This window comes from Pelobates fuscus, chromosome 2, assembly GCF_036172605.1.
Source record: "Pelobates fuscus isolate aPelFus1 chromosome 2, aPelFus1.pri, whole genome shotgun sequence".
NCBI classification, from domain to species: Eukaryota; Metazoa; Chordata; class Amphibia; order Anura; family Pelobatidae; genus Pelobates; species Pelobates fuscus.
In genome coordinates this window covers 79256648-79281501 of record NC_086318.1, presented here as the reverse complement: position 1 = coordinate 79281501, position 24854 = coordinate 79256648, and the positions used below count along the sequence as shown (strand labels likewise).

General features: G+C 43.4%; 1 protein-coding gene across 1 annotated transcript; it reads left to right on the top strand.

The window, feature by feature from the left end:
* The first annotated feature begins 394 nt into the window (after window positions 1-394).
* TM4SF20 (transmembrane 4 L six family member 20) lies at window positions 395-24159 on the top strand. The gene is made up of 4 exons (XM_063440934.1): window positions 395-687; window positions 18651-18716; window positions 22023-22174; window positions 23197-24159. Exons 1-4 carry the CDS (start codon window positions 505-507, stop codon window positions 23474-23476), a joined length of 681 nt encoding a protein of 226 aa, XP_063297004.1. The 5' UTR covers window positions 395-504; the 3' UTR covers window positions 23477-24159.
* Window positions 24160-24854: the final 695 nt, after the last annotated feature.

Here is a 24854-nt window from a genome sequence, read left to right as displayed (position 1 = left end):
TTTTTTCCTTTATGTGTGTTTTGATTACCCCATTATTCGAACAGGTAAGTGTTTCTTTATTTATTAGTGCTCACTCATCACGTGTGTGTTCAAAGGTGGATTTCACCTCCACAATGAGTTATGTTGTTTGCATTTTTTGTTTGCATGGGTTTGCTGGGTAGTACATATAGAGTATTTTTAAGCTGCTGATCACAATATATCTTATATACTACTAAGCGCCTAGTATTTTACACTTTATTTTTAATCTTTTCTATGTACATTCTTGTTCCAGAAATGTATTGCTTAATAAAACTTGTGATCAGTGACATCAGTGGAGAAAATCCCAGTCATGTGCATTAGGGTTAGTTTTCTGCAGCTCGTGGACTCTGGACCTGTGTGATCCCAATTAATTTTCCAGACACTTCCTTTTCCTTGCTAAATGTTAACTTAATTGTTTATCATGCACAGACAGGAGGTAGATGGTATCAGTCTTCAGCAGACACCGCAAAGCAAGGTTCTCTCAGCATGACGTGCATTGAAGGATGGACGTCTTGCAATGGATTCTTCCTATTAATACTGTCTATGTTGGCCATAGCGTTCAACTTGACGCCATTAATTGCCGACTATGTGGAGGACCAGAGACTTCTGTATAGCCCCATCTCATGCTATGAGTGGTGGCTCCCCGGAATGGTTGGAGGCGGTTTGTTAGTAAGTACTGATCAATAACTGACATTTTGGGACCTAGTATAACATGAGACGCAATCTTGCACTTTTTTCATATTCATTCATTGAATTCATCTTATTCTACTTTGCACGTTTGTTCCCCCTTTTCATGCATATTCCCCATGTCCATATTTTTTGTCCATATCCTCTGTTCTGACTGTGCCTATGTCTGTGCAACTCTTTCAATCTGTATTTGTACAGCTTCTACGAAACCCTGAAATGCACAACCTGACACAACTAGCACATAAACGAACACACACTGAGGATTGTAAGACATGGACGTTATTGTTTACATTTTTCACGGCTGCAGCAATTCTTACTTTGATTCCTAAATCATAGGTAGTATTTATAAGGCAATTTAACCATGTACATACATGTAAAAATGGACAGCAGGGTTTAGATTTGAATCCAGAGAATGTTTTTTTTCCATATTGTGTTGTCAGGTATTTAATTGTATTGCGTACAAAACTGTGCTGTATTCTAGTAACAGGTGAGAAGAAACATGATGGTTAAGACAAAATATCTAGTTTTTACGTGACTGTTCATTTACATTGTAGGTGTTATATTACAAATATATATATATACATTATGGAGAACCATGTATTATGGAAGCAGTATGCATTCCTGGCTTACTGGAAACATTCTATAAAATCACAATCACTAAATCACAATCATAAAGACTGAAGAGACCTAGATGGGATTATTTAGCCCTAATACACAGTGTATGGCTTTGTAGGTTAGTGTGTTATTGTTGGTGTTAGTATTAAGGCTATTGTTACAATTAACATGAAAGTTAGAGTTTGTGTAAAGGTTAGGGGTAGTGTGAGTAGGGTTAAATAATGTTATGGTAGTGTAGGGCTTATGGGTTAAGGGTAGCATATTAAGGTAGTGTAGGAGTTAAGTGTTAGGAGTAGTGTAATTAGGTATTGAAGGAGTTACAGGGATTCTATAGTGTTAGGAACACAAAGCTGCATTCCTAACAATATAGAGCCCTCTGGTTCCTCACGCCTCTGCTAATGAAAACACGCAGCGAGTGCCGCAAGCACATTAGGCCCTCTCCATAGGAAAGTATTGCTGCAAAGCTTTCCTATTGGGATTTTACCGACGCTGGATGTCATCATGTAGAGCGTGAGAACGTCCAGCATCAGTTAGGCTAACATGCAGGAAGTGCCTCTAGTGGCTGTCTGATTAACAGTCACTAGAGGCAGTCATAGTCCTGCAATTTAATCATTACAGTTTCTTGAAAACAGCAATGATTTACATTGCAGGACTAAGTGGGACTGGGACACTGCACCCAGACACTACAATGAGATGAAGAGGTCTGGGTGCCTTCAGTGTCCCCTTAATGATTAAGAGTAGTGTATTAAAGGGACACTATAGTCACCCAGACCACTTCAGCTCAATGAAGGGGTCTGGGTGCCAGGTCCCTCATGTTTTAACCCTTCACATGTAACATAGCAGTTTCAGAGAAACTGCTATGTTTACATTGAATTTGCAGGGTTAATCCAACCTCTAGTGCCTGTCTTCCTGACAGCCGCTAGAGACGCTTCTGCGACGCTGGATGTGAAATTTACATCCAGCTTGCAGAACGTCCATAGGAAGGCATTGAGAAATGCTTTCCTATGGACAGTTAGATTGCGTGCGGGAGCTGAAGTCAGCGGGGGGGGGGGGAGGGGGGGGGAGAGGTTACCAGCGCCGAGGGAGCCCGGCGATGGATTAAGGTAAGCTGCTGAAGGGAGTAGTGAATCAGGGTAGTGTAGAGGTTAAATGTTAGTTTAATGGTTATGGGTAGTGTATGTGTTAGGTATAGGATAAGTGTTATTGGTAGTGTAAGGGTTAAGGAGAGAAGTTTAATGTTAGGCCAGCGCTGGGACATATATGTCTTGGTGCTGCCCGATATAAGTAGAATTTAGTGGAAGGCAGATTCTAAAGAGAATAATAACGCTAGCTCTCTCTTGTCCTTGGAAACACAGGAACATATATGATAAGGTGCCCCCATAATACACGGTGGCACACTGTGCATTATTTACCTTTCATTACCTGGAATAATTGCATGAACGACATCACCATCCCTGCATTATAAAATTTAAAACATTAATTAATGGGCATATATTTAATTGTATTCATTTTTTTTTTTTGTTTATTTTACAAAATTTAATTAGCAGAGCAGGGCCGGAGTGGCCCACCGGGATACCGGGAAATTTCCTGGTGGGCCGTGGCACCTGGGGGGGGCTGCATGTAGAGAGGGAGCCCTGCTCCCTATATTTTAATAAAATCGCGGCCACCGGCCGCATTGTCGGTGCCGCCGGGTGGCCGATCCGGTGGCACACTCTGAGGTGATTACTCACCTTGCGGCTGGCGGCCCCATCTCCTGTGCTGACAGCTATGCTGCTGTCAGTATCAGTGAGTGTGCCGGGCGGCCGCCTAACCGGTCCAGCAGCACACTCACTGATACTGACAGCAGCATAGCTGTCAGCACAGGAGGACTGAGGGAGGGGGTGGAGCTAACTACCATGCTCCCTCGCGGTTCCCATAATTCCCAGCTCAGCCACATCACTACTCTATGATGTGGCTGAGCAGGGAATTAGGGGAACCGCGAGGGAGCATGGTAGTTAGCTCCACCCCCTCCCTCAGTCCTCCTGTTAGAAGGTCAGAAGGGACAAATAGAGGAGAAGGGGGGAACAAATAGAGGGGAAGGGGGGACAAATAGAGGGGAAGGGGGGACAAATAGAGGGGAAGGTGGGACAAATAGAGGGGAGGGGGGACAAATAGAGGGGAAGGTGGGACAAATAGAGGGAAGGGGGGGCAAATAGAGGGCGGGGGGGCAAATAGAGGGGAAGGGGGAGACAAATAGAGGGGAAGGGGGAGACAAATAGAGGGGAAGAGGGGGCAAATAGAGGGGAAGGGGCAGACAAATAGAGGGGAAGAGGGGGCAAATAGAGGGGAAGGGGGGACAAATAGAGGGGAAGGGGGGAGACAAATAGAGGGGAAGGGGGGAGACAAATAGAGGGGAAGGGGGAGACAAATAGAGGGGAAGAGGGGGAAATAGAGGGGAAGAGGGGGGACAAATAGAGGGGAAGGGGGGAGACAAATAGAGGGGAAGGGGGGAGACAAATAGAGGGGAAGGGGGAACAAATAGAGGGGAAAGAGGGGCAAATAGAGGGGAAGGGGGGGCAAATAGAGGGGAAGGGGGGGACAAATAGAGGGGAAGGGGGCAAATAGAGTGGAAGGGGGGAACAAATAGAGGGGAAGGGGGGAAATAGAGTGGAAGGGGGGACAATTAGAGGGGAAGGGGGGGCAAATAGAGTGGAAGGGGGAGACAAATAGAGGGGAAGAGGGGGCAAATTGAGGGGAAGGGGGGAGACAAATAGAGGGCAAGGGGGGACAAATAGAGGGGAAGGGGGGACAAATAGAGGGGAAGGAGGGACAAATAGAGGGGAGGGGGACAAATAGAGGGGAAGGTGGGACAAATAGAGGGGAAGGTGGGACAAATAGAGGGGAAGGGGGAAGACAAATAGAGGGGAAGGGGGAAGACAAATAGAGGGGAAGGGGGGAGACAAATAGAGGGGAAGGGGGGAGACAAATAGAGGGGTAACAGGGGAAGGGGGGACACAGAGACTGAGGAGTAATAGAAAGACACCAAGCTGGGGAGGGGGGACAAGAGGGGTAATAGAGAGACACCAGGGAAGGGGGGACAAAGAGACAGAGGGGTAATAGAGAGACATAGGGGTTGGGGGCACAAAGAGAGGGGTAATAGAGAGACACAGGAGAAGGGGGGACACAGAGACAGATGGGGTAATAGAGAGACACAGGGGATGGGGGTACAAAGAGACAGGGGTAAGAGAGAGACACAGGGAGGAGATGGGGAAGAGAGAAACACAGGTTTGTTGGGGGGACAAAGAGACATACAGTAGGGAAGGGGAACAAAGTGACACAAGATTTGTGGGAGGCAACACTGGGCTGGGGAAAAAGAGACAGAGAGTGGCTGGGAGAAGAGAAAGAGGCACACAGAATCTGGAGTTAGAAAGAGACAAACAGATGAGATTTGGAAGGGGAGAAAGAGACAAAGTGGCTTGGGCTAAGAACAACACAAAAGGTACTGGGGGAAAGAGAAATACAGAGGCTGGAGAAGGGTAAAACGAAACACACAGGGACTGGGATGAAGTAAAAGATGCACAAGGGTTGCTGTAAGAGAAAAAAAAGGAGACAATTGGAGATAAAATACACTAAACGAGGTAAAGGTAATAGACGTAAATTGATGTGATCCTGACAGTAATACACACACATATATATATATATGCATGTATATTGATGTGTGTATTAGTAACATATAATTATGCCTATAATATTTACACATATAGTAATATACATTTATATATGCATAATACACACATAAATGTCATTAATATATATATATGTAGTGAGCACATATTGGCCCTGTCTTGTTGCTAGTTGCATACTCATGCACAATAACATATTCAAAGTGAAGAGCGCACCCATAGAACTTCAAAATTAACCAGATCACTTCATTTTGTTTTAGTTGTGCAACTGCAGACATTCAGCATTTCAGTCCCATTACTAAAATGTCCTTAATAGGCCAAAGTAGTTGTACTGAAACATTGATTACATGCAAATATACGTCTACTTAAAATAAAGGCGCTCTTTTGTTTTTTCTGAAGCCCTATATGCGTTCCTTCGTTGGAGTAAGAGTTTTCAATTTCAAGTTCTTTTTTCACCCTCTATATCAGCACACTATGCTGGCATTATTGGGCTGGTATAGAATTTTTTTCCAGGGCTGATTTTAGTTCCCAGTCCGGCCCTGTAGCAGAGTAGGATTTATATGGGATAGTTGCCTTGAAATCTATTACTGTTTTATTAATGACTGGTACTTAGTGCAAATTATATTGACTTTGACTGTGGCATTCAGTTCAACATGAATGGATTAAAAGCCCTGAATGTGTTTAAAAGGAACATCCACACATGTCCTACCATTTGATAAAGAAATCCATGCTGGTTAATTATTAAACACGATGGCCTGCCAAGAACCTTCTTATCGAACACATAAACATATAATAAATATAAAGCAATAAAAACAAGCTGACATTTTTGCAAGTAAATCTACGATAGGGAAAAAAATGTGTGAAATATGCTGATATTTCAATTGAAACTAAAAGTAAAATAAAAAAGTAAAGGACACTGTCTATATTAGTAATCATATAAAAAATATATGTTATTAATCTGGCTCATCGTGTAAAGGTATGTATTATTATGAATGTAGCAGACCTGCCTAAATAAATCACATTTATTTGCAAGTTTTACAAGGTAACAAGGCTATTGACTAAAGTGAGATTTATCGGGAATTCAAATTGAATTCCAAGGGAATTTGATATTTAAGACCAAAGTAGCAGAACTGGAAGCACAGCTGACCTGGAGAATGTTTCAGTTCGACTAAATGGGCTTAAATTTCCAATTCACTTGAAATTCACTCTCTCCTTCAGCCTCTGCATCTACTGAGATTGCCTTGATTAAATGATGATCTAATCACAGTTAAATCAGAGGCCAATACTCCATACTAATTCTTTTAATCCTGACAATTCTCACGTTACATAGTTACATAGTTGAAAAGAGACTTGCGTTCATCAAGTTCAGCTTTCCTCACATATGTTTTTGCCGTTAGTGAATAACTGTCCAGAGTTATTTAGTAAACTGAGAATTGTTGGGAATTGAAAATTAATTTAAATTTTAAAATCAGTATCCGAAACTGGAAACATAGCGGACTGGGTGATTTTTTTTCCAAGTTCAGTTATTTTCCTCTTAAACTTAAAATTCACTTTTAATTCAATTTGAATTTCCAACTTTATTCAATAACTATGTCCGTTAATTTTATGGACTTCAAATCCATACATTTGTTTTATAAATAAATAGCTAGACTGTGTAAGAGATTTTTTTCCAAATCAGCTACTGAAATCTCAATTTTGCAGTTTGAATTTTTGTTCGATCTTTATGGTCAGTCAAATGATACAACCATTACCGTGTTCGCCAGGACAGCATTATCAGGGTTATCACAGGGAGCGTTCTCCGAGACTGTGCAGTTTGGATTTTTTAATTCCCTATGAATGTACAGAATTGTTTATTACATAAACCCTAAAGGGATATTGGGAGACTATAAATAAATTAAGAACATTTTTGAGAAAGAATAAAGTCTCATTGTGACGGACTACCTGGCACCCCGACTAGGTACCTCCGTCAAGTTCGCTTCCTAGCTCTCCTCTGGGACACAGAAGTGCTTCATCCCCTAGCCACCGAAGCTTGGCTGGGGTCTCAATGTCACTTCTCGCCCTGGAGCAGGGTGCTGGGTACAGCTTAAAGTGATTAAGCTCTCCTGCAGACAGTATAGCTGATCCACCCACACGCTAGCGCAAACTAAGTGAAGGGTGAAAAGGAACTGCTTTAATATGGCCAAGTTGCCTGCTTATATACACAACCCCCAGCATGGGGTCTCCACACAATACAATGCAAGCCCCTCCCAAAGAGCCTGGGAGATAATTGCGTTGAAGGCCAGTAAGCTAATTATCTCCCAGGAACAGAGAGGCAAACACAAAAACATAAAAAAATACCCCAAAACATCATAAAAATATACAATAACCCCACATAACACACATCCCCAAATAGCCCTGATCTTAGCACCCAAGTTCTCCAAATAGCGCTCAGATCCATGCAGTGTAGGGGAAACGCCACCATGTTAAAGTTCTGACCGGCCGCACACGTGGTCCTATGCCTAAAATAGTTCCGGGGTGTATGGTGCTTTCGCTGTTCAACTTTTGGGAGTTGCTCCACCTGGCTCTCAGGTAGTGTTTGTTCCCCTTAGTCTCAGGCATCTTCCCTCCAAAAAGCAATCTCCTGAAGGGTAGCAAAATAGTTCCAAACCCCAGACCAGGAACCGAAAACAGTTCTATAACATTCGCGGCTCAGTAGTGCTGAAATTAGTTCCATAGCAGACAAGGCCATGTACTGCTGAGGACCATTCATGGGTTTGGTTCATGCGAACAGCCGCCAGGGAGCTAGTGTTCGGTTCCATTCGAATGAAGGAAAGCTGCAAATGGCAGCTGGGCAGGGTAACTCCAGAACGGTTTCTCAGACCTGGACCATAGTCGGTGGGCAGGAGGCCAGCTTCCACACTCCTCCAGGAGTTCGTGGCAAACGTCCGAGGAAAAGAGCGTTTTGTCACAATCATCTAATTTTACCAGACTCTCTGTGGTAGATGTCAAATCACCAGCAGCAACTGGTACACTAGTATACTAGTTTGTATATTCCATCGATGTACAGATCTAGATATTAAAATATGCAAAACAAATAGCTTTTTAAATGTACTGTATTTTTTTCAAAGATTTATTACCCTCAGGTAACATTAAAATAGGGTAACACTAAAGCCTTAGTCTCACATAATTTCTGATTTATAACTAGTAATCAATACAATATTGCAGTCTTACAAAAACAATCACCTAATTAATGTGATTTTACAGCCATTTAACATTTAGGCCTCTATAAAATTACTTAAGATAAGGTGTATGAGGAAGGCTGGGGAGATCAGAACTGCTAACACAGCTACAAGGAGGGCAAAAGTAGTCACAGTACGATAAACTTTATCTTTAAGCATTATTGTGGACAAGGATAGTTTGCTTAGCTCATTAGATATAAATATAATGGAGTAACTACAAATTCTCACTAGTTCATTTAAGTAAAATAAATTTCTCAATTACAATTATCCTCGCCAAAACAAACGTATGACTCAGTATTACACTTAAAGGGGCTCTCTAAGGACAACAACCGTTACAGTACAGTGTAGAGCTTCTGGTAGAAAGGGTCTGTGAGTGCTTCCCCCATTATTTTTTCAACTGGAGGACAAGTATTAAGTGTTGGGCTAATATTGATCTCATCTCACTGCAGTGGTTATGGTGTGAGGATTGCTCTGACATCCTACTAGAGGGAGTAGTCCAATCATTTGCAACTGGTTTTACAACTTACCTCAGATCCACCGAACCAGCACTGGTCGCATGCTCCGGTGTAGTCGGAAATCTCCAGCAAGGGGCTATCTTTAGCTCCACCGAGCTAAGCCCTACAGTGCAGGACCAGCTCATTGGCTGAAAACATTCTCAGCCAATAAGCTAAGCCCTGAACTGCCAGGTAAGTTGTCAAACTATTCGCAAGTGGTTTTACTACTTACCTTCGGAAGGCAGCAGAGCACTTCTGGCACAATAACCACTACAATGTTCTGCAGTGGTTATGTTTTTTTTTTAGTGTGCTTTAACCCCTTAAGGACACATGACGTGTGTGACACGTCATGATTCCCTTTTATTCCAGAAGTTTGGTCCTTAAGGGGTTAAGTAGTTTTGCATACAAAGAAATAGCAGGCTGCCTGAAGTTCCCCAGTAGCAAAATTTGACTTGTATTGTATGTATGTTAAAAAGTAAAAATCTGTAATATGAGATTTAGAGAGTTCCCACTTAGCTTGTTAAATGCTGTGCTATACTTACACATTTTATTCATAAATTGCTAGTCATTTCCCTTTAATAGTTTTAGATACATAATGCTGATTTCGCACTTTATTTAAGTAAACAATGTACCATATTTAAATTTATAATTTCTTCTAAAATGTTATACTGTATTCCTTTAAAGGTTTTTTTGTTTTTTTTTGTAATTCTTTATTTTAGTTGTGCAAATGTTAAACATAACAGTAGCACTGCCGCAATAGCTGGTGCCAACATTTTTCATTCACAGATGTACATGTGGTTTTGAAGACATTGCACTTTTTATATAGTGAGATATCATGCATAAAACAGAAGTTTCACAATTATATCTTTAAAAGTTTTTTTAAAGTCACCTAACAAAGAAACACATTTCTCTACTGGGACAACATTCCATCCCTTTGTACCAGGAAGAGCATCAGTAAAAGCGCAGTACCACCACCTTTTCCCTGGGAACCTCCAAGCTCCAGGGAGGGAGTGAGGAGGGAGAGTGGACTCAGGGCCCACTGTAGTGCTTATGTGCAGTCTACAATAACAGCCTGTCCTACATCATACATTCACAGTTGCCTGATTGTATCTGTTGAAAACTACTTGCGGTACATGGACATTATATTCACATTAAGACATTATTTAGACATTGCAAAAACAGAGTGGTAAACCACGCCACAGAAGAATTGAAAGTGATTAAAATATGGAAATGGTATATACATACATACAGGATATTCCAATAATATGGTGGTATATATAAACCTTAGAAGAATAAAATATAAAACGATAATAGTGCAATATGTCAGTTAAATGGCGTATATATACAATAAAAGGAGAATGAGTAAAAAGGCTAACTCACACTCTGCAGAGCTACTGAGAGCTCTGCCATATAGCACCTGGACAGTATAATCCCCGTCTTGGGATATAAGGATAATGGTGGGATGTAATATCCAAAGCTCCACAGCCGTGTATATGTATAAAAACAAGAGCACAGATAAAATCCAATGGTATAGTATGTACTATAAAATAATGGTAAATAGAAAGGTAAGTATCCTACTTACGATTTCCAGAGCAATAACTTGCTCTGGTGATGAAAGCTTGTGGTGGTATAATCCCCACCAAGGGATATAAGCAGGATCCAAAGTGCACCAGGAACAAAAAGAGGAGTAGGAAAAAAAAACTGCAACTTTATTTCATAAAAAAATATAAAATCTATATATAAAAATCCAGCTTCCAGTCTCTCACTCTACTTAATGCGTTTCGCCCGGGTTAAGGCTTCTTTGTTCCTGGTGCACTTTGGAACATGTATGTGTGAATGTGTCAATATCAGTGTATCCAGGGCCGGTGCAAGGATTTTTGGCTACACAGGCGAAGATTAATTTTGCCGCCCCCCCCACACACAAATAAGATGTATCTTTAGCAGTGTCTCATATCCAGCCTTTTGAAATCCCCATGTAGTGTATTGTACCCCCCATTTAGTGTGTCTTACACCCCCTTGTATGTCTCTTACAACCCCCATGTGTATCTCCTTCCCCCCCCCCAGCCCCTTTGTGCGTCTTTCTTTCCCACAGCCCTTTTCTGTGGGTCTCTCCCCTCAGCCTGTTTTTTGTGTGTCCCTCTTCCCCTCAGGCTCCTTTGTGTAACTTTTCCCTCCCAAGCCATATAGACATAGATATATAGCTACACACACACATACAGGCACATAGTCACAGAAATATGCAGGCACACAATCAAACAAACACAGCCATACAGGCACACAGTCATACAATCAACACATACAGGTACACAGACACACAGACATGCAGACACTGGCATATAAAAACACAGTTATACAAACACAGACATACAGAGACATGAAGATGCAGGCATACAGAGACATAACGAACAATGCATACAGAGACATATATACACAGACAGTCACACAAAGATATACAGAACAAGGCATACAGGGACATTCAGAAACACACGGACACAGTCATATAGAGACATGCAGACAGGTATACAGAGCAGGGGCAGATCCAGAACCTAATCTTGGGTGGGTGGGGGGGGGGGGGGGGGGGGAGGTGGTAGTGAGTTTTAGTGGGGTAATAGGGGCTCTAATTAAGGAGTTAAGGGCTGTAGTAGGGGGACAGGGGCTGTAGTTGAGAGTTAGGGGCTGTAATTGGGGGCTTAGGAAATGTAGTGGGGAATTGGGGCTGTAGTAGGGGGTTAGGGACTGAAGTAGGTTGATGGCTGCAAGTGGGAACAGGGGCTGTAGTGTGGGGGATATGGGCAGCAATTTGGGGGAGAGGGGCTGTAGTGGGGGAATAGGGGCTGTACTGGAGCTATGGGGTAAAGGGGAGTGGAAGGGATGTGAAGTAAGGGAGTTAGAGGCTGTAGAAGGGAGTATAGGGGCTGTGGTGGGAGCAAAGGGGCAATGTGGTTGGAAATGGGCAGTAGAGGGGGGACACAGGGGCAGTATGGTGTGGGCACAGGCTGTAACGAGGGACACTGAGGCAATAAAGTGGTGTCACAGGGACAGTATGGTAGGGGGTAAATGGGAAGTAAAGGGGGGGACAGGGGCTGTTGAGGCGGGTAGAGGAAGTAGAGGGGGGAGACAGGGGCAGTAGAGGCGTGTGAAAGGGGGCAGAGGCAGGGGGCAGGGGCTGTAGAGGGAAATAGGAGGCGGCACAGGGGATAAATAGGGGGGCACAAAAGCAATAGGGGGGCATGGGCAGTATAGTGGGGACAAGGGCTGTAGAGGGGGGCATGGGCTGTAGAGGGGGCAGGGGCTATTGAGGGGCTGTAAAGGGGGCAGGGGTAGTATGATGGGGCAGGGGCTATAGAGGTGGCAGGGGTAGTATGGTGGGGGCAGGGGTAGTATGGTGGGGGCAGGGGGGAGTATGGTGGGGGCAGGGGGGAGTATGGTGGGGGCAGGGGGGAGTATGGTGGGGGCAGGGGGGAGTATGGTGGGGCAGGGGGGAGTATGGTGGGGCAGGGGGAGTATGGTGGGGCAGGGGGAGTATGGTGGGGCAGGGGGAGTATGGTGGGGCAGGGGGGAGTATGGTGGGGCAGGGGGGAGTATGGTGGGGCAGGGGGGAGTATGGTGGGGCAGGGGGAGTATAGTGGGGGCAGGGGGAGTATAGTGGGGGCAGGGGGAGTATAGTGGGGGCAGGGGGGGTATATTGGGGGCAGGGGGAGTATATTGGGGGCAGGGGGGAGTATGGTGGGGCAGGGGGAGTATAGTGGGGGCAGGGGGAGTATAGTGGGGGCAGGGGGGGGTATATTGGGGGCAGGGGGGGTATATTGGGGGCAGGGGGAGTATAGTGGGGGCATGGTCTATAGAGGGAAATAGAAGTGCTGTAGAGGGGCACATGGGGCAGTAGAGGGGGCAGAGGCACTATGGTGGGGCAGGGGCTATAGAGGGGCTGTAAAGGGGGCAGGGGTAGTATGGTGGGGCAGTTTGGAGGGGTAGGGGCTGTAGAGGGGGCAGGGGCTATAGAGGTGTCAGGGGTAGTATGGTGGGGCAGGGGCTATAGAGGTGGCAGGGGAGTATAGTGGGGGCAGGGGCTATAGAGGTGGCAGGGGAGAATAGTGGGGGCAGGGGCCGTATGGTGGGGGCAGGGGCCGTATGGTGGGGGCAGGGATAGTATGGTGGGGGCAGGGATAGTATGGTGGGGGCAGGGATAGTATGGTGGTGGCAGGGATAGTATGGTGGGGGCAGGGGGAGTATAGTGGGGGAAGGGGGAGTATAGTGGGGGCAGGGGCAGTATAGTGGGGGCAGGGGCAGTATAGTGGGGGCAGGGGCAGTATAGTGGGAGTGAGCAGTATAGTGGGGGCAGGGGCAGTATAGTGGGGGCAGGGGCAGTATAGTGGGGGCAGTATAGTGGGGGCAGGGGCAGTATAGTGGGGGCAGGGATAGTATAGTGGGGGCAGGGATAGTATAGTGGGGGCAGGGATAGTATGGTGGGGGCAGGGATAGTATAGTGGGGGCAGGGGCCGTATGGTGGGGGCAGGGGCCGTATGGTGGGGGCAGGGATAGTATGGTGGGGGCAGGGATAGTATGGTGGTGGCAGGGATAGTATGGTGGGGGCAGGGGGAGTATAGTGGGGGAAGGGGGAGTATAGTGGGGGCAGGGGCAGTATAGTGGGGGCAGGGGCAGTATAGTGGGGGCAGGGGCAGTATAGTGGGAGTGAGCAGTATAGTGGGGGCAGGGGCAGTATAGTGGGGGCAGGGGCAGTATAGTGGGGGCAGTATAGTGGGGGCAGGGGCAGTATAGTGGGGGCAGGGATAGTATAGTGGGGGCAGGGATAGTATGGTGGGGGCAGGGATAGTATGGTGGGGGCAGGGGGAGTATGGTGGGGGGCAGGGGGAGTATGGTGGGGGCAGGGGGGGGTATGGTGGGGGCAGGGGGAGTATGGTGGGGGGCAGGGGGAGTATGGTGGGGACAGGGGGGAGTATGGTGGGGGCAGGGGCTGAAGAAAGGGGCTGAAAAAAAAAACGTTTTGATTTAAAAAAAAAAAAAAAAAAAAAATGCTACAAGTTCTTCCCCCACCCCCTCCCAGAGACTTACCTTGGTCCAGGAGGGAGAACCTTACCCCTGGTGGTCGGATGGGATGGGCTGCACTGGAGGCTGGAGCTGCAATCAGGACCGCTGGGGAGTCTGGGAGCAGTAGAAGTCCCGCCCCCTTCTGACATCATCAGAGGAGGACGGCTGACTTCACTGCCAGGCTCCTGTGTGCTGGCTGCAGGGAGAGAGGTGAGATTAAAAATCCGAGTCTCCAGCCAGAGGCAGGGGATTCGGATTTTTGCGCCCCCCTTCTCTGGCGCCCTAAGGCGGCCGCCTGTGCCGCCTTATGGACGCGCCGGCCCTGAGTGTATCTGCCAGTGGATGTGAGTGTATCTGCGAGTGTGAGTGTGTGTGTGTATATGTGTGTGTCTGTAAGTGTGTGTCAGTGAATGTGTGTGTGTCTGTGAGTGAGCGTGCACGCTAGTAAATGTGTGTGTCTTTCAGAGTGTGTCTGTCATTGAGTGTATGCCAGTGTATGTTTATGGGATAGCGTGAGCCTGTCAATGAAGTGTGTCTGTCAGTGAAAATGTGTGTTGGCTAAACAATGTGTGTGCCAATCATAGGCGTGCGCAGCCTATTGCATTAGAGTGTGCACCCTAAAGCACAAACACCCGCCGCGCATTATATATATATATATATATATATAAATATAAAATAAGTAGTGTAAAGATAGCACTCCAAGGACTTCAGAAATATGGTGAAAAAAACTTATCTTTATTTAGGCATCAGCCTAGGGGAATCAACGTTTCAGTTCACTAATGGAACTTTCGTCAGGATGAAACATTGATCCACCTAGGCTGATGCCTGAATAAAGATACGTTTTTTTCACTATATTTCTGAAGTCCTTGGAGTGCTATCTTTACACTACTTATTTTATATTTATTGCTGACCAGCACCAGGCCGATTATCTCTTAACAGGAGTGCAAGCACTGGATTTTCTTTATATATATATATATATACACACACACACACACACACACAGAGAGGGCTGGTAACCTAAATAGTTAGTTTAACCCTATACTGTCAGAAATACCTGTTTGTGTTCCTGACACTATAGTGTTTCTTTAAAGATATGCTAATAATTTATCCACTGCAATATTTAGGTGAACTTAAATCCTTTCCGTAATATCTCAGTCAGCAATCAAAATCTTTGTAGCAGTTTAAAAATAAACAAAAAATGGATTTTCTCTGTTCCTGGTTAGAAATGTAAAATGTCCTGTGTGCAATAATGTTTATTTTGATGAAAGGTTCTTGACATATAAGATGAATCATCTTCTGCTTTATCAGATCAGCTTAGACCAAAGGACCATAGTGAAAATGTTCATAAGCAGTTTTTCATATTACCAGCGAACTGCATCCAGGGACTTATAGCACCATAACCACTGTAGCACACAACAGTGGTTATGATGCATAGTGTCTCTTTCAGTCAGGGTAGGCACCCACATAATCCCCTCATCTAATGTTGGATGCTGCCAGTTCACAATTATGACCCTTCCCCCCAAATACATTATATTCATTAAATATATTAGGCTACTTATATATTGTACCAAGGCATTATTAGAATTTATATTAATTTACACAACATTTTTTTTTTACTTTTTGACAATAATACAATGAACATTATATCGATGTAATGACCGATTGATAGATAGGCTTATTATGGCATTTACAGTTTCAAATGTGTATTGTAGTTAGTAAGAAATAAATGAAAGTCTTTCATTTATTTCTCATTACAATAAACATTTGAAACTGTAAATGCCATAATAAGGCATGCTGCAGGATTCAGGAAGGGAGGAGAAATAAACTGTACGTACCATTTTTGGAGAAGACGCTGCTGCGCTATGACCCGGCCGGGCCTCACCTCACCCTAGCGTTGCTGTGACTCCGCCTCCGCGTGACGTCACGTAATGCGCCGCGTACGCAACTGGGGAGGTCTGGAGGAGGAGCAAGTCCATCCTTCACTATGCGGCAATACCGCTCGCATAGTGAAGGATCGGATGGGAGGAAAAAAGTTGGCAGTGCAGCACGGAGGTGGCGGAGCCTCAATTTTGAGGCTTGATTAGGGTGTGCCCAGGCACACCCGGCACACCCCGTGCGCACGCCTATGGTGCCAATTACAGTGTGTCTGTCATTGAGTGTATGTCAGTGCCTGTGTATCAGTGAGGGTGTGTCTACCAGTCAAAGTGTGTGTTTGTCTTCAACAGGAAGAAGGGCAACCTTGAGAGGCAAGTTTACATTAGGTGGTTTCACAAGTTTAATAATGCCTAGGGTAACTCAAAACTAAAATACACAACTGATTCAGTGTCCCCTTTTCTAATAACACCTCCGTCCCTCACCCTGTTTTGGTTAGAGTCTCCCAAGGCTCTGTTCTCGTTCCTCTTTGTTTTCTCCTTACACTGCCTGTAGCGGAGGGCAGTATTATAATCCACGATCTTTGCTGGTTTCACAGGTAAATCCACAGTCAGTGCTGAAAAGTAATGCAATGTCCCAAATCCTCCCAATAACCGGATGAAACACAGTATGGGAGTCAACTAACTGGCTTTATTCACAGGCTTCCATATTTATACAGTTCCCCATGCAAGGGGCTTCCTTACAGATATTTCAGGGGATTTCTCCCATCAGACATTGCATTTCTCCCAGCAGGCATTGCTGCACGAGAGGGATACTCCCACTAAAATGGACGGTTAAGTGGATTATCCCCTCGTGCAGCAAAACCGACAATTCACATAAAAATCTGTAATTTGTACAATATTCATCTCTTTTACACAAACAGTCGTTCGGTAGATAGCTGGGGTCTGCGGGTACATTTAGTGAGAATACCGCTCAGATCCCAGCTAAACCAACCGAACGCCGCACGAAATACACTTAACCATAGAGTTCGGTTTGAAACTACCGAACACCGATGGGGAACACAATGCGGTGCGAGCGGAACTCCCGAACGCTCTGGAAGTCCAGCGGTGTTCATGTCATCGAGTAGCCGTTTTCAGTTCCAGGCACTCGACAACCAAACACCGCTGAAGAGACAAAGGATCCAAGATGGCCGACCACCGCATGGTCGGTAGTCGAACGGCGGCCACCTAGGAAAGCCTTTAATTACCAATCGGTTAACAAGCGCCACACGTCCCTTAATGGGTGGGCTATCAGGGGGGTCCGTTTTCGTTTCACAAACAGCCCGGATATTCGTTGTTCGTGAAATGAAGTATCTGGATGCTAGCTGCTTACGGCTGCTAACACACGAATCCCAATGGCCACAGAAGACAAGCAAAGTTATATACAGAGTACAGCATAGAATGCAGACAACCTTTTGACATGAACAGTCCAGAAGTGGCTAGGTTTGCCACACTGCCTCTTGTGGCAAACAAATGAATTCCTTGGAATTCCACTACCAACGTATGCTAATGACACCCAGATGTATCTCTGCTGTCCTAGAACGTGTCACTGTTTTCCTCTCTTCCACCATTGATTGGAAGTCCTCCTACTTTCTAAAACTCAATCTCTCTAAAACTTAATCTTCCCTCCTCGTACTACTAATCCCTACAAGTTGATGCAGCCGTCTTTGCATGCTTTTGTTATCTTGGTTCTGGCCTCACTTTTATGCCTCACATTCAATATGTTGCCTGAATCATGCCAATTCCACCTTAAAAACATTGCCACATTCGCAAGATTCTACAACAAAGCTTGACACAGCGAGCGAGGCACAGGGAGTCTGTCCTCTGTGCATTATATCTGTGATGCACAGTTTTGCTGACACAGTGAGGCACAGGGAGTCCTTAGTGTCTGAATAGGACATACGTTATGTTGATTACTGTACTTCTCTCCTTATTGGTCTCCTCAGAAACCATACTTTCTCGATACAGAACATAATGAATGCTGCTGCCAGGCTGAACTTACTGTTCCATCGCTCCTCTGACACCTCACCTCTCTGTTAATCCTTACATTGTCTTCCTGTAGGATTCAATTCATAATGCTAACTTTTACTTATAGACCTCTAAAGAACTCTACCCCCAATCTCCCCCACACTACATTTCTTCACTAATTCGTTGGAATGTCCCTTCTCGGTTGCTCCGCTCTGCTGGCGACCTTCTCCTGTTCGCTGCTCGTACCCTTAGTGCTAACTTTGGCTTGCTAGATTTCCCGCGGGCTGCTCCCTTCTTTTGGAACAGCCTGCCTACTTCCATCAGACTCTCCCCTAGTCTTTAATCATTTAAGCAGTCCCTCAGAGTAGCCAATGGCCTCCCAGAGTAACTTTTATTTAACAAAGCCAATCTTTCACGCTCCGTTCAATTTCTGCTATTTTCCCACTTTGTTGTCTGGTTGCTATGCCCCATGCTGCCCTTCCAATTGTGGTTCTATGCCCCACCTCCTCTAGATTGTAAGTTTTTAGCAAAGTCCTCATTGACCTATTGTTCCAGTAACATTTAGTAATTGTCTCATTTATTGTTACATTTCCTCCTATATAATCTTGTAAAGCGTTGTGGAATAAGTTGGCGTTATATAGATGCCGATTATAATAATAAATAGAGACAATGCATAGCTAGCAATTGCCTAAAACGTAACATATTGTATTAGTGTACGCTACTCTAATTCAGCTTCATGAAAATAAAAATCAAGTTTATCCGACAGTGTATTCCCTTTTGGAACTCCAACTTTCATCATAAGTAGCCAGCAAGCTGGCTGTCAAATGTCCAACACCACATCCTGCCCTTGATCTTATATGAATAATTGCATTTTAAAATAACAGATGCTAAAAAGATATACTTTGGTATAACTTTTCTTCCTTGTAATAAAGTTATATCGTAGGAGTCTAAAGAATAAGGTTAGTATTAGAAAGGTATATTTTTTACAGGAAAATTAGCAGTAATGGATCTTCTTTGTGATTGGTGCAGGTTCTGCCAGGTGTGGCCATGTCATTGGCCGCAAGGAGGAAAGGAAGCTGTAATTCCAGGTGTGGGGTATGTATACCATCTTCTGTCTCTGTCTCTGTATGTACATCGTGTATGTCTCCTGTGAGATCTGTTTGATGGCTTGCTTATTTTTCTGGGCAGATCGTACTTTTAAATCCTCAAACTTCACGTGGTGGCTGTCCTCTGTGCATTATCTCTGTAATGCACAGTTACTGACACGGTGAGGCAAAAGGAGTCCATAATCTCAGAAAAGAACCAGAGCATAATATATGTTACCCTCCCAGGGACCAGGCTCGATCTTAATTCAGCCCTGTGCCGATAATAAATAATATCGTGGGAGAGGATCTGAAATAATGATATTCTGTCTATCTGCGATCTCTGCCTCCATACCGCTATAGGGAGAGAAGTTTAAAGTGTCTCTGTCACCATCTGCAGTCTTCACATGTTTTCCTAAGAACGCAGATGGTGACTTCTCCGTTTGCATGGTTGCAGAGCACGGTAGTTTTTACTTGTCTGAACCTGTTCATCATAGCTAGGCTCGACAACAGGTAGCCAAACCTCTTGCAAACCAAAGTAGTCCCTATATATATTTATATATCATATCTTTTTTATGATATATTTTGAATGGGTTAGAATTTCAGTGAGAATTCAACACAGTCTTTATGAGCATTAATTAAAGATTTTGTATTTATGAAATACTCATTTTTTTGGGGTGGGGTGAATAATAGAGCCACTTTAAATAACGGCAGCATCTGAATTAAAGGAACACTATAGTCACCTAAATTACTTCAGCTAAATAAAGCAGTTTTAGTGTATAGATCATTCCCCTGCAATTTCACTGCTCAATTCACTGTCATTTAGGCGTTAAATCACTTTGTTTCTGTTTATGCAGCCCTAGCCACACCTCCCCTGGCTATGATTGGCAGAGCCTGCTTGGAAAAAAAAAACTGGTTTCACTTTCAAACAGATGCAATTTACCTTAAATAATTGTATCTCAATCTCTAAATTGAACTTTAATCACATACAGGAGGCTCTTGCAGGGTCTAGCAAGCTATTAGCATAGCAGGGGATAAGAAAATCTTAATTAAACAGAACTTGCAATAAAGAAAGCCTAAATAGGGCTCTCTTTACAGGAAGTGTTTATGGAAGGCTGTGCAAGTCACATGCAGGGAGGTATGACTAGGGTTCATAAACAAAGGGATTTAACTCCTAAATGGCAGAGGATTGAGCAGTGAGGCTGCAGGGGCATGTTCTATACACCAAAACTGCTTCATTAAGCTAAAGTTGTTCAGGTGACTATAGTGTCCCTTTAAAGCTGTAACTGCTGCTGGACTAGAACTGCCACCAACACTGGCAAGAATGCTTGTCATATTGTATATCACTGCCCTAAGAAATCACACCATCCATCTCTCCATCCATATCAGTTAAGAGTAAGCAGAGCTGCCATCAGGTGAGTACAGCCAGTACAGCGGTATGTATTCTGGTCCCTACACCCCAAATGTGCATATATATAACGATTACCGCTATATTAATATATATATATATATATGCACATGTGGCTCCCTGCTTCCTTCTGTAATGAAGAGGCGGCCCACAAGAGTCCAAATTCATCTACGACAAGAGTTCTACCTGATGTGTGCTCTGCAGCTGGTTTGGATTTGGCATTTTGAGTTGTGAGTAAGAGGAAAGATAGGAAGGAAATTATTATTATTACAAAGAATACTGCTAGGCTGTGACACTGAATGGTAAATGGAACATATGTGTTATTCTGATGAGCTTTCAATCTATAGGATTTATCCACAAAAATAGGAATTGCGGCAAACTGACTGCAGTAACGAAAACATTAGTCTGAACAGCTAAACTGGAAAAAAAAATCTAAACAGCTATCTTGATAGATATTATTTTGAAAAGTCCACGTGATTTCTGATTTAGTGAATAAACCCCTTTATTAATATATTATCAGAGCGCACAAAGCCTTTAGAGTTATTGGGGGAGTCTGGGAGTACAGAACATTCTCAGTTTGTCTACCAGCTATATGTGGGGCAGGTCTTTTTGTTTTATCTCTAGGTTAATGATTAGCACTGACAGGAGGCACTGATTATCTAACAGGAATATAACGCAATATCATAACAGGATATGCATATTAATCACAAATGGGGAGAGATTTATTATTTGCTTGAAGAGTACCTTGCCATACACACATTTGTAAAATAGAGGCCGGCATTCATTAAGTGGACACTTCCGGCCTCTGTAATGCAAAAGTGCGTCTGAAGAACATCCTATTATTTTTCTAAATAAAATAAAGCTTCACCCAGTAAACAAGACCTAAAAAATATTATCCAGCTCTTAAAATAACAGTCCACTGCCCAGATAAAAATAACCACTATCAAGAAGATATACAAAAAACAACTTGCAAACGCTGCAGCTCTCTTGTCTGACGCCTTTGCAAGCTTGATTCTTCCCCAACCCTGAAATTCTGTGGCTGTCCAATCACAGACTTCCCAACGCAGTTCAATGAGAAGTCTTTGCAAAGTAGGGGTGTTCTGAGCAATCCGCCACCTCATTTTGTGAAATGAAAAAAGAGGCGCACTATTCACACATAAACCACTCCAGCAAACTGAAGTGCTTAAGGTGTTTGGATTGTTTCTTTAGCCATCCAAACCCACGTTAAAATGTGTGGTTAAAGTGTCAGAATTAATATTCTAGGGTGTTTTCTTAAAACACACTATTCACACACCAACATTTGCCAGGCATAGTGGGTCAGCCCTGGTTCTTGTGGCTCCCTGGCAGCCATCTCTTTAAACACTCTGTCATGCTCACTATTTTGCAACAGTCCATTTCTTTTCAGGAACATGTGCTCTTTCTGACTGCAGCATTTTCTGTCAGTCAATTTTGAAAATTGACAGATTGTTGAAAAATTGTGAATATAGGATCAGATAACAGACAACCACTGAAGTAGCGTGAAGAAGTCCATCAGAAAGGGGAAATGTGGAGCATAAGCAAGTGATTTCTTCGAAAGTTCTAATAAATTATGACAGTGTCCCTTTAACTAAACAGTGAGCTAGTTATGGAGAACCAAAAAGTTGAAAAACCTGATAAAGAGCTGCCGTTTGTAAAAAAAAAACAAAAAAACATCCAATTCAGACCAAAATAGCTGATTGGGTGAAAACAATTATTCTGCAATACTGTTTAAGTTTTTTTTAGTTCATCACAGCTCATCACTGAATAATGACAGACGTGCGGAATGGGGAAAAGTGAGTCGGCCATGTTCAGCCCATGTGCACGTTTAGTTTTAACAGTTTACTAGAGGTAAAAATCAGCAAGTTGGTGTTAAGTTATCCTCTCTTTTACCAGATGCTAACCTCCGCCGTATTGAGTCTTCTAGTTATTCTCGGGGCAGCATACTGCACCATCATCTCCCTTTTCGCCATTGACCGAGGTCCTCTCATCTGTGACACGGGAACCCATGACGTGAACAACTGCGATTACACATTGGGCAACTTCAGGTACATTTGGGCGCCCAGCAGTTTGCTGCAGCATCAAACTCTGGGGAAATCTGATGTGCAATATTCTGTCTGATTTAGGTTTCTAAATCCTAGTGCAACCTCACTGTGTACAAAAGAGGTGTAATAAAATACTGTGTGCTTTATTCACTAAACTGGGAATTATTATTATTACTGGTATTTATATAGCGCCAGCTTATTCCGCAGCGCTTTACAATAAGATTTGAGAATATTTAACACATTACTATATTTTGGGCCAAAATTTTAACTTTATTTTAGTTGCTGAATTCACAATGCAGCTATTGGGTTAGGTTAGTTATTTTGGCCTAAATTTCTAATTACTAGTCAATTCTCGGCTTAGTGAATGAATCCCTAATGCGTGAATGTTGTAATAATATCTCTGGCTCATTGATGGCTTAATGGCATTAGCATAGAGAGTAACAGTATTAACTGTAACATCTCTGGGAGGATTAAAGATGTAAAGGTTATAGGAACATTCCAAGCACCGTAGCCATTAGAGCACGTTCTCAGCCAATGAGCTAAGCCCTGCACATATATGGTCCGGACTGGATGTAGCTCGCCTCCCCCAATATAGCGGCCCATCCGGTTTAGGCCATAAACAGAGAAATAAACATGCCACAAGCAAAATGTCCGTGTGTCATATCATATATGTAAAACTTGAGGTGAGGTGAGCTACATCCGGACGCAAGTCTCTTTTCAGCTATGTAACTATGTAACCCTGAGAGGAGGGGCAAGGATTAGATAAACATGGATATGGACCAGGGGTAGGCTGACCTTCAGCACTCCAGATGTTCTGGACTACATCTCCCCTGATGCTTTGCCAGCATTATGGCTATAAGAGTATTATGGAAGATGTAGTCCACATCTGGAGTGCCGAAGGTTACCTACCACTGATATAGATGTTCGTTTATAAAAAAAAAACAGAGCATTATGGCAAACAAAACAGTATGTATCCCTAATTATATACCAAAATCCCTGTTCTTTACACTTTTTGTTTCCATCAGCTCCTTTGAAAATATCAGGTTTGACCTGTCTTGGTTCCAGAACACCACCTGTCTTGAGACTAATAACCCTGATGACTTGAGCAATGGAATCATGAGAGAGAGATTGCTGGATCTTGAAATAGATGAGAATACACAGAAGATCATCCACATTGTTGTGTTTGTGGCACTGGCCATCATTGGCTTGTTAGAGGCTCTTGTAGGGATCTTTCAAATAGTAGCCGGAGTGTTTGGGTTCATTTGCGGAACCTCAAAAAGAAGAGATGATGATGATGATGACTAGAACGCAGACAACATAGTACGACATTACACAGGCACAATTGCCAGGAGATATTTCTATTAGAAAAAATAACCATTACATTTTAAGCCCTTTATCTGTTTTAATCTAATTTAAAGCAGCCCTTCTCGAAACTAGCCTCCATGACCTGACATCCATTCTAGTTTTACCTATATCTCAATGGGACAGTTGTGCAAACTATAAATCCTCTGTTATTTGCAGACATCAAAGACTGATATGAAAACCACTGGCCTAGAATAAACTAAATTTAACAGGGAACTCTGATTTAGATTGAACTGATATCATGTATTTAAAAAAATAAATGTCCTTTGTTTGCAGCAGGTCCTCAGAATGTGCTTCTTCTGTAGTGATGTCTACAGAGAAAGGAAATGGCAAAGATATATTAGCTAATCCTAATTCTTCCATAGCTTTCAAATTAAAGGAACACTATAGTCACCAAAACAACTTTACCTCTAATGAAGCAGTGTTGGTGTATAGATCAAGCCCCTGCAGTCACACTGCTGAGTTCCCTGACATTTAGGCGTTAAATCACTTTGTATTTGCAGCACTAGGCACAGCTCCCTGCATGTGACTTACACAGCCTTTCTAATCACTTAATGTAAAGTAAGATCTAATATTCACACATATTTCTTGCACAGTCTGTTTAATTTAGAATTTCCTGTCTCCTGCACTGCTAATAGCCTCCTGTATGTGATTAAAATACACCAAAACAGCTTCATTAGGGTAAAGTTGTTTTGGTGACTACAGTGTCCCTTTAAGCTAAAGTAGTTTTGATGTCTATAGCAGCATAGCACTTAAATCTTTACTTTATGGTGATTTATGAATAGTTTTGTTTATATCAATTTAAGTCTGTATTTATGATTGCATTTAACAATCCAACGAATATAATCTTGCAATCAACAATGTTGAATATAATTTTTCCCAATTGTATTAATTTAGACATTTAATACAATTTGTACAAAAACGCAAAAAAATAATCTTTAATTAAAAAGAAAATAGTGAACTCACTCACACGGTAACTACGGGCGAAGAGGCACCAGCATTCCTGAAAGTCACAGCATGAGATAGGGGACCCAGCCACCAGCATGCCGTTCATCCCACGAGGCACCGCCGAACCCACTAACTTGACAACGGAAGCCAGAGTGATCACAGGGACCCACGTTACGGGGACGACATTGTTGGGAACTGGGCACTTCTTCACCCTCCCACACACTGCTTTAACCAGCACAAAGGCCGATGGACTATGGGACTAATCGTTCTGAGTTTCTTGCCTGTTTTTTTTTTTTTTTTTAATCCTAAGTTTCAAGTTTATGTATATCATTCCTGCCCTGAAAAGTACAGGATGAGACAAGGCCCTAGGCCT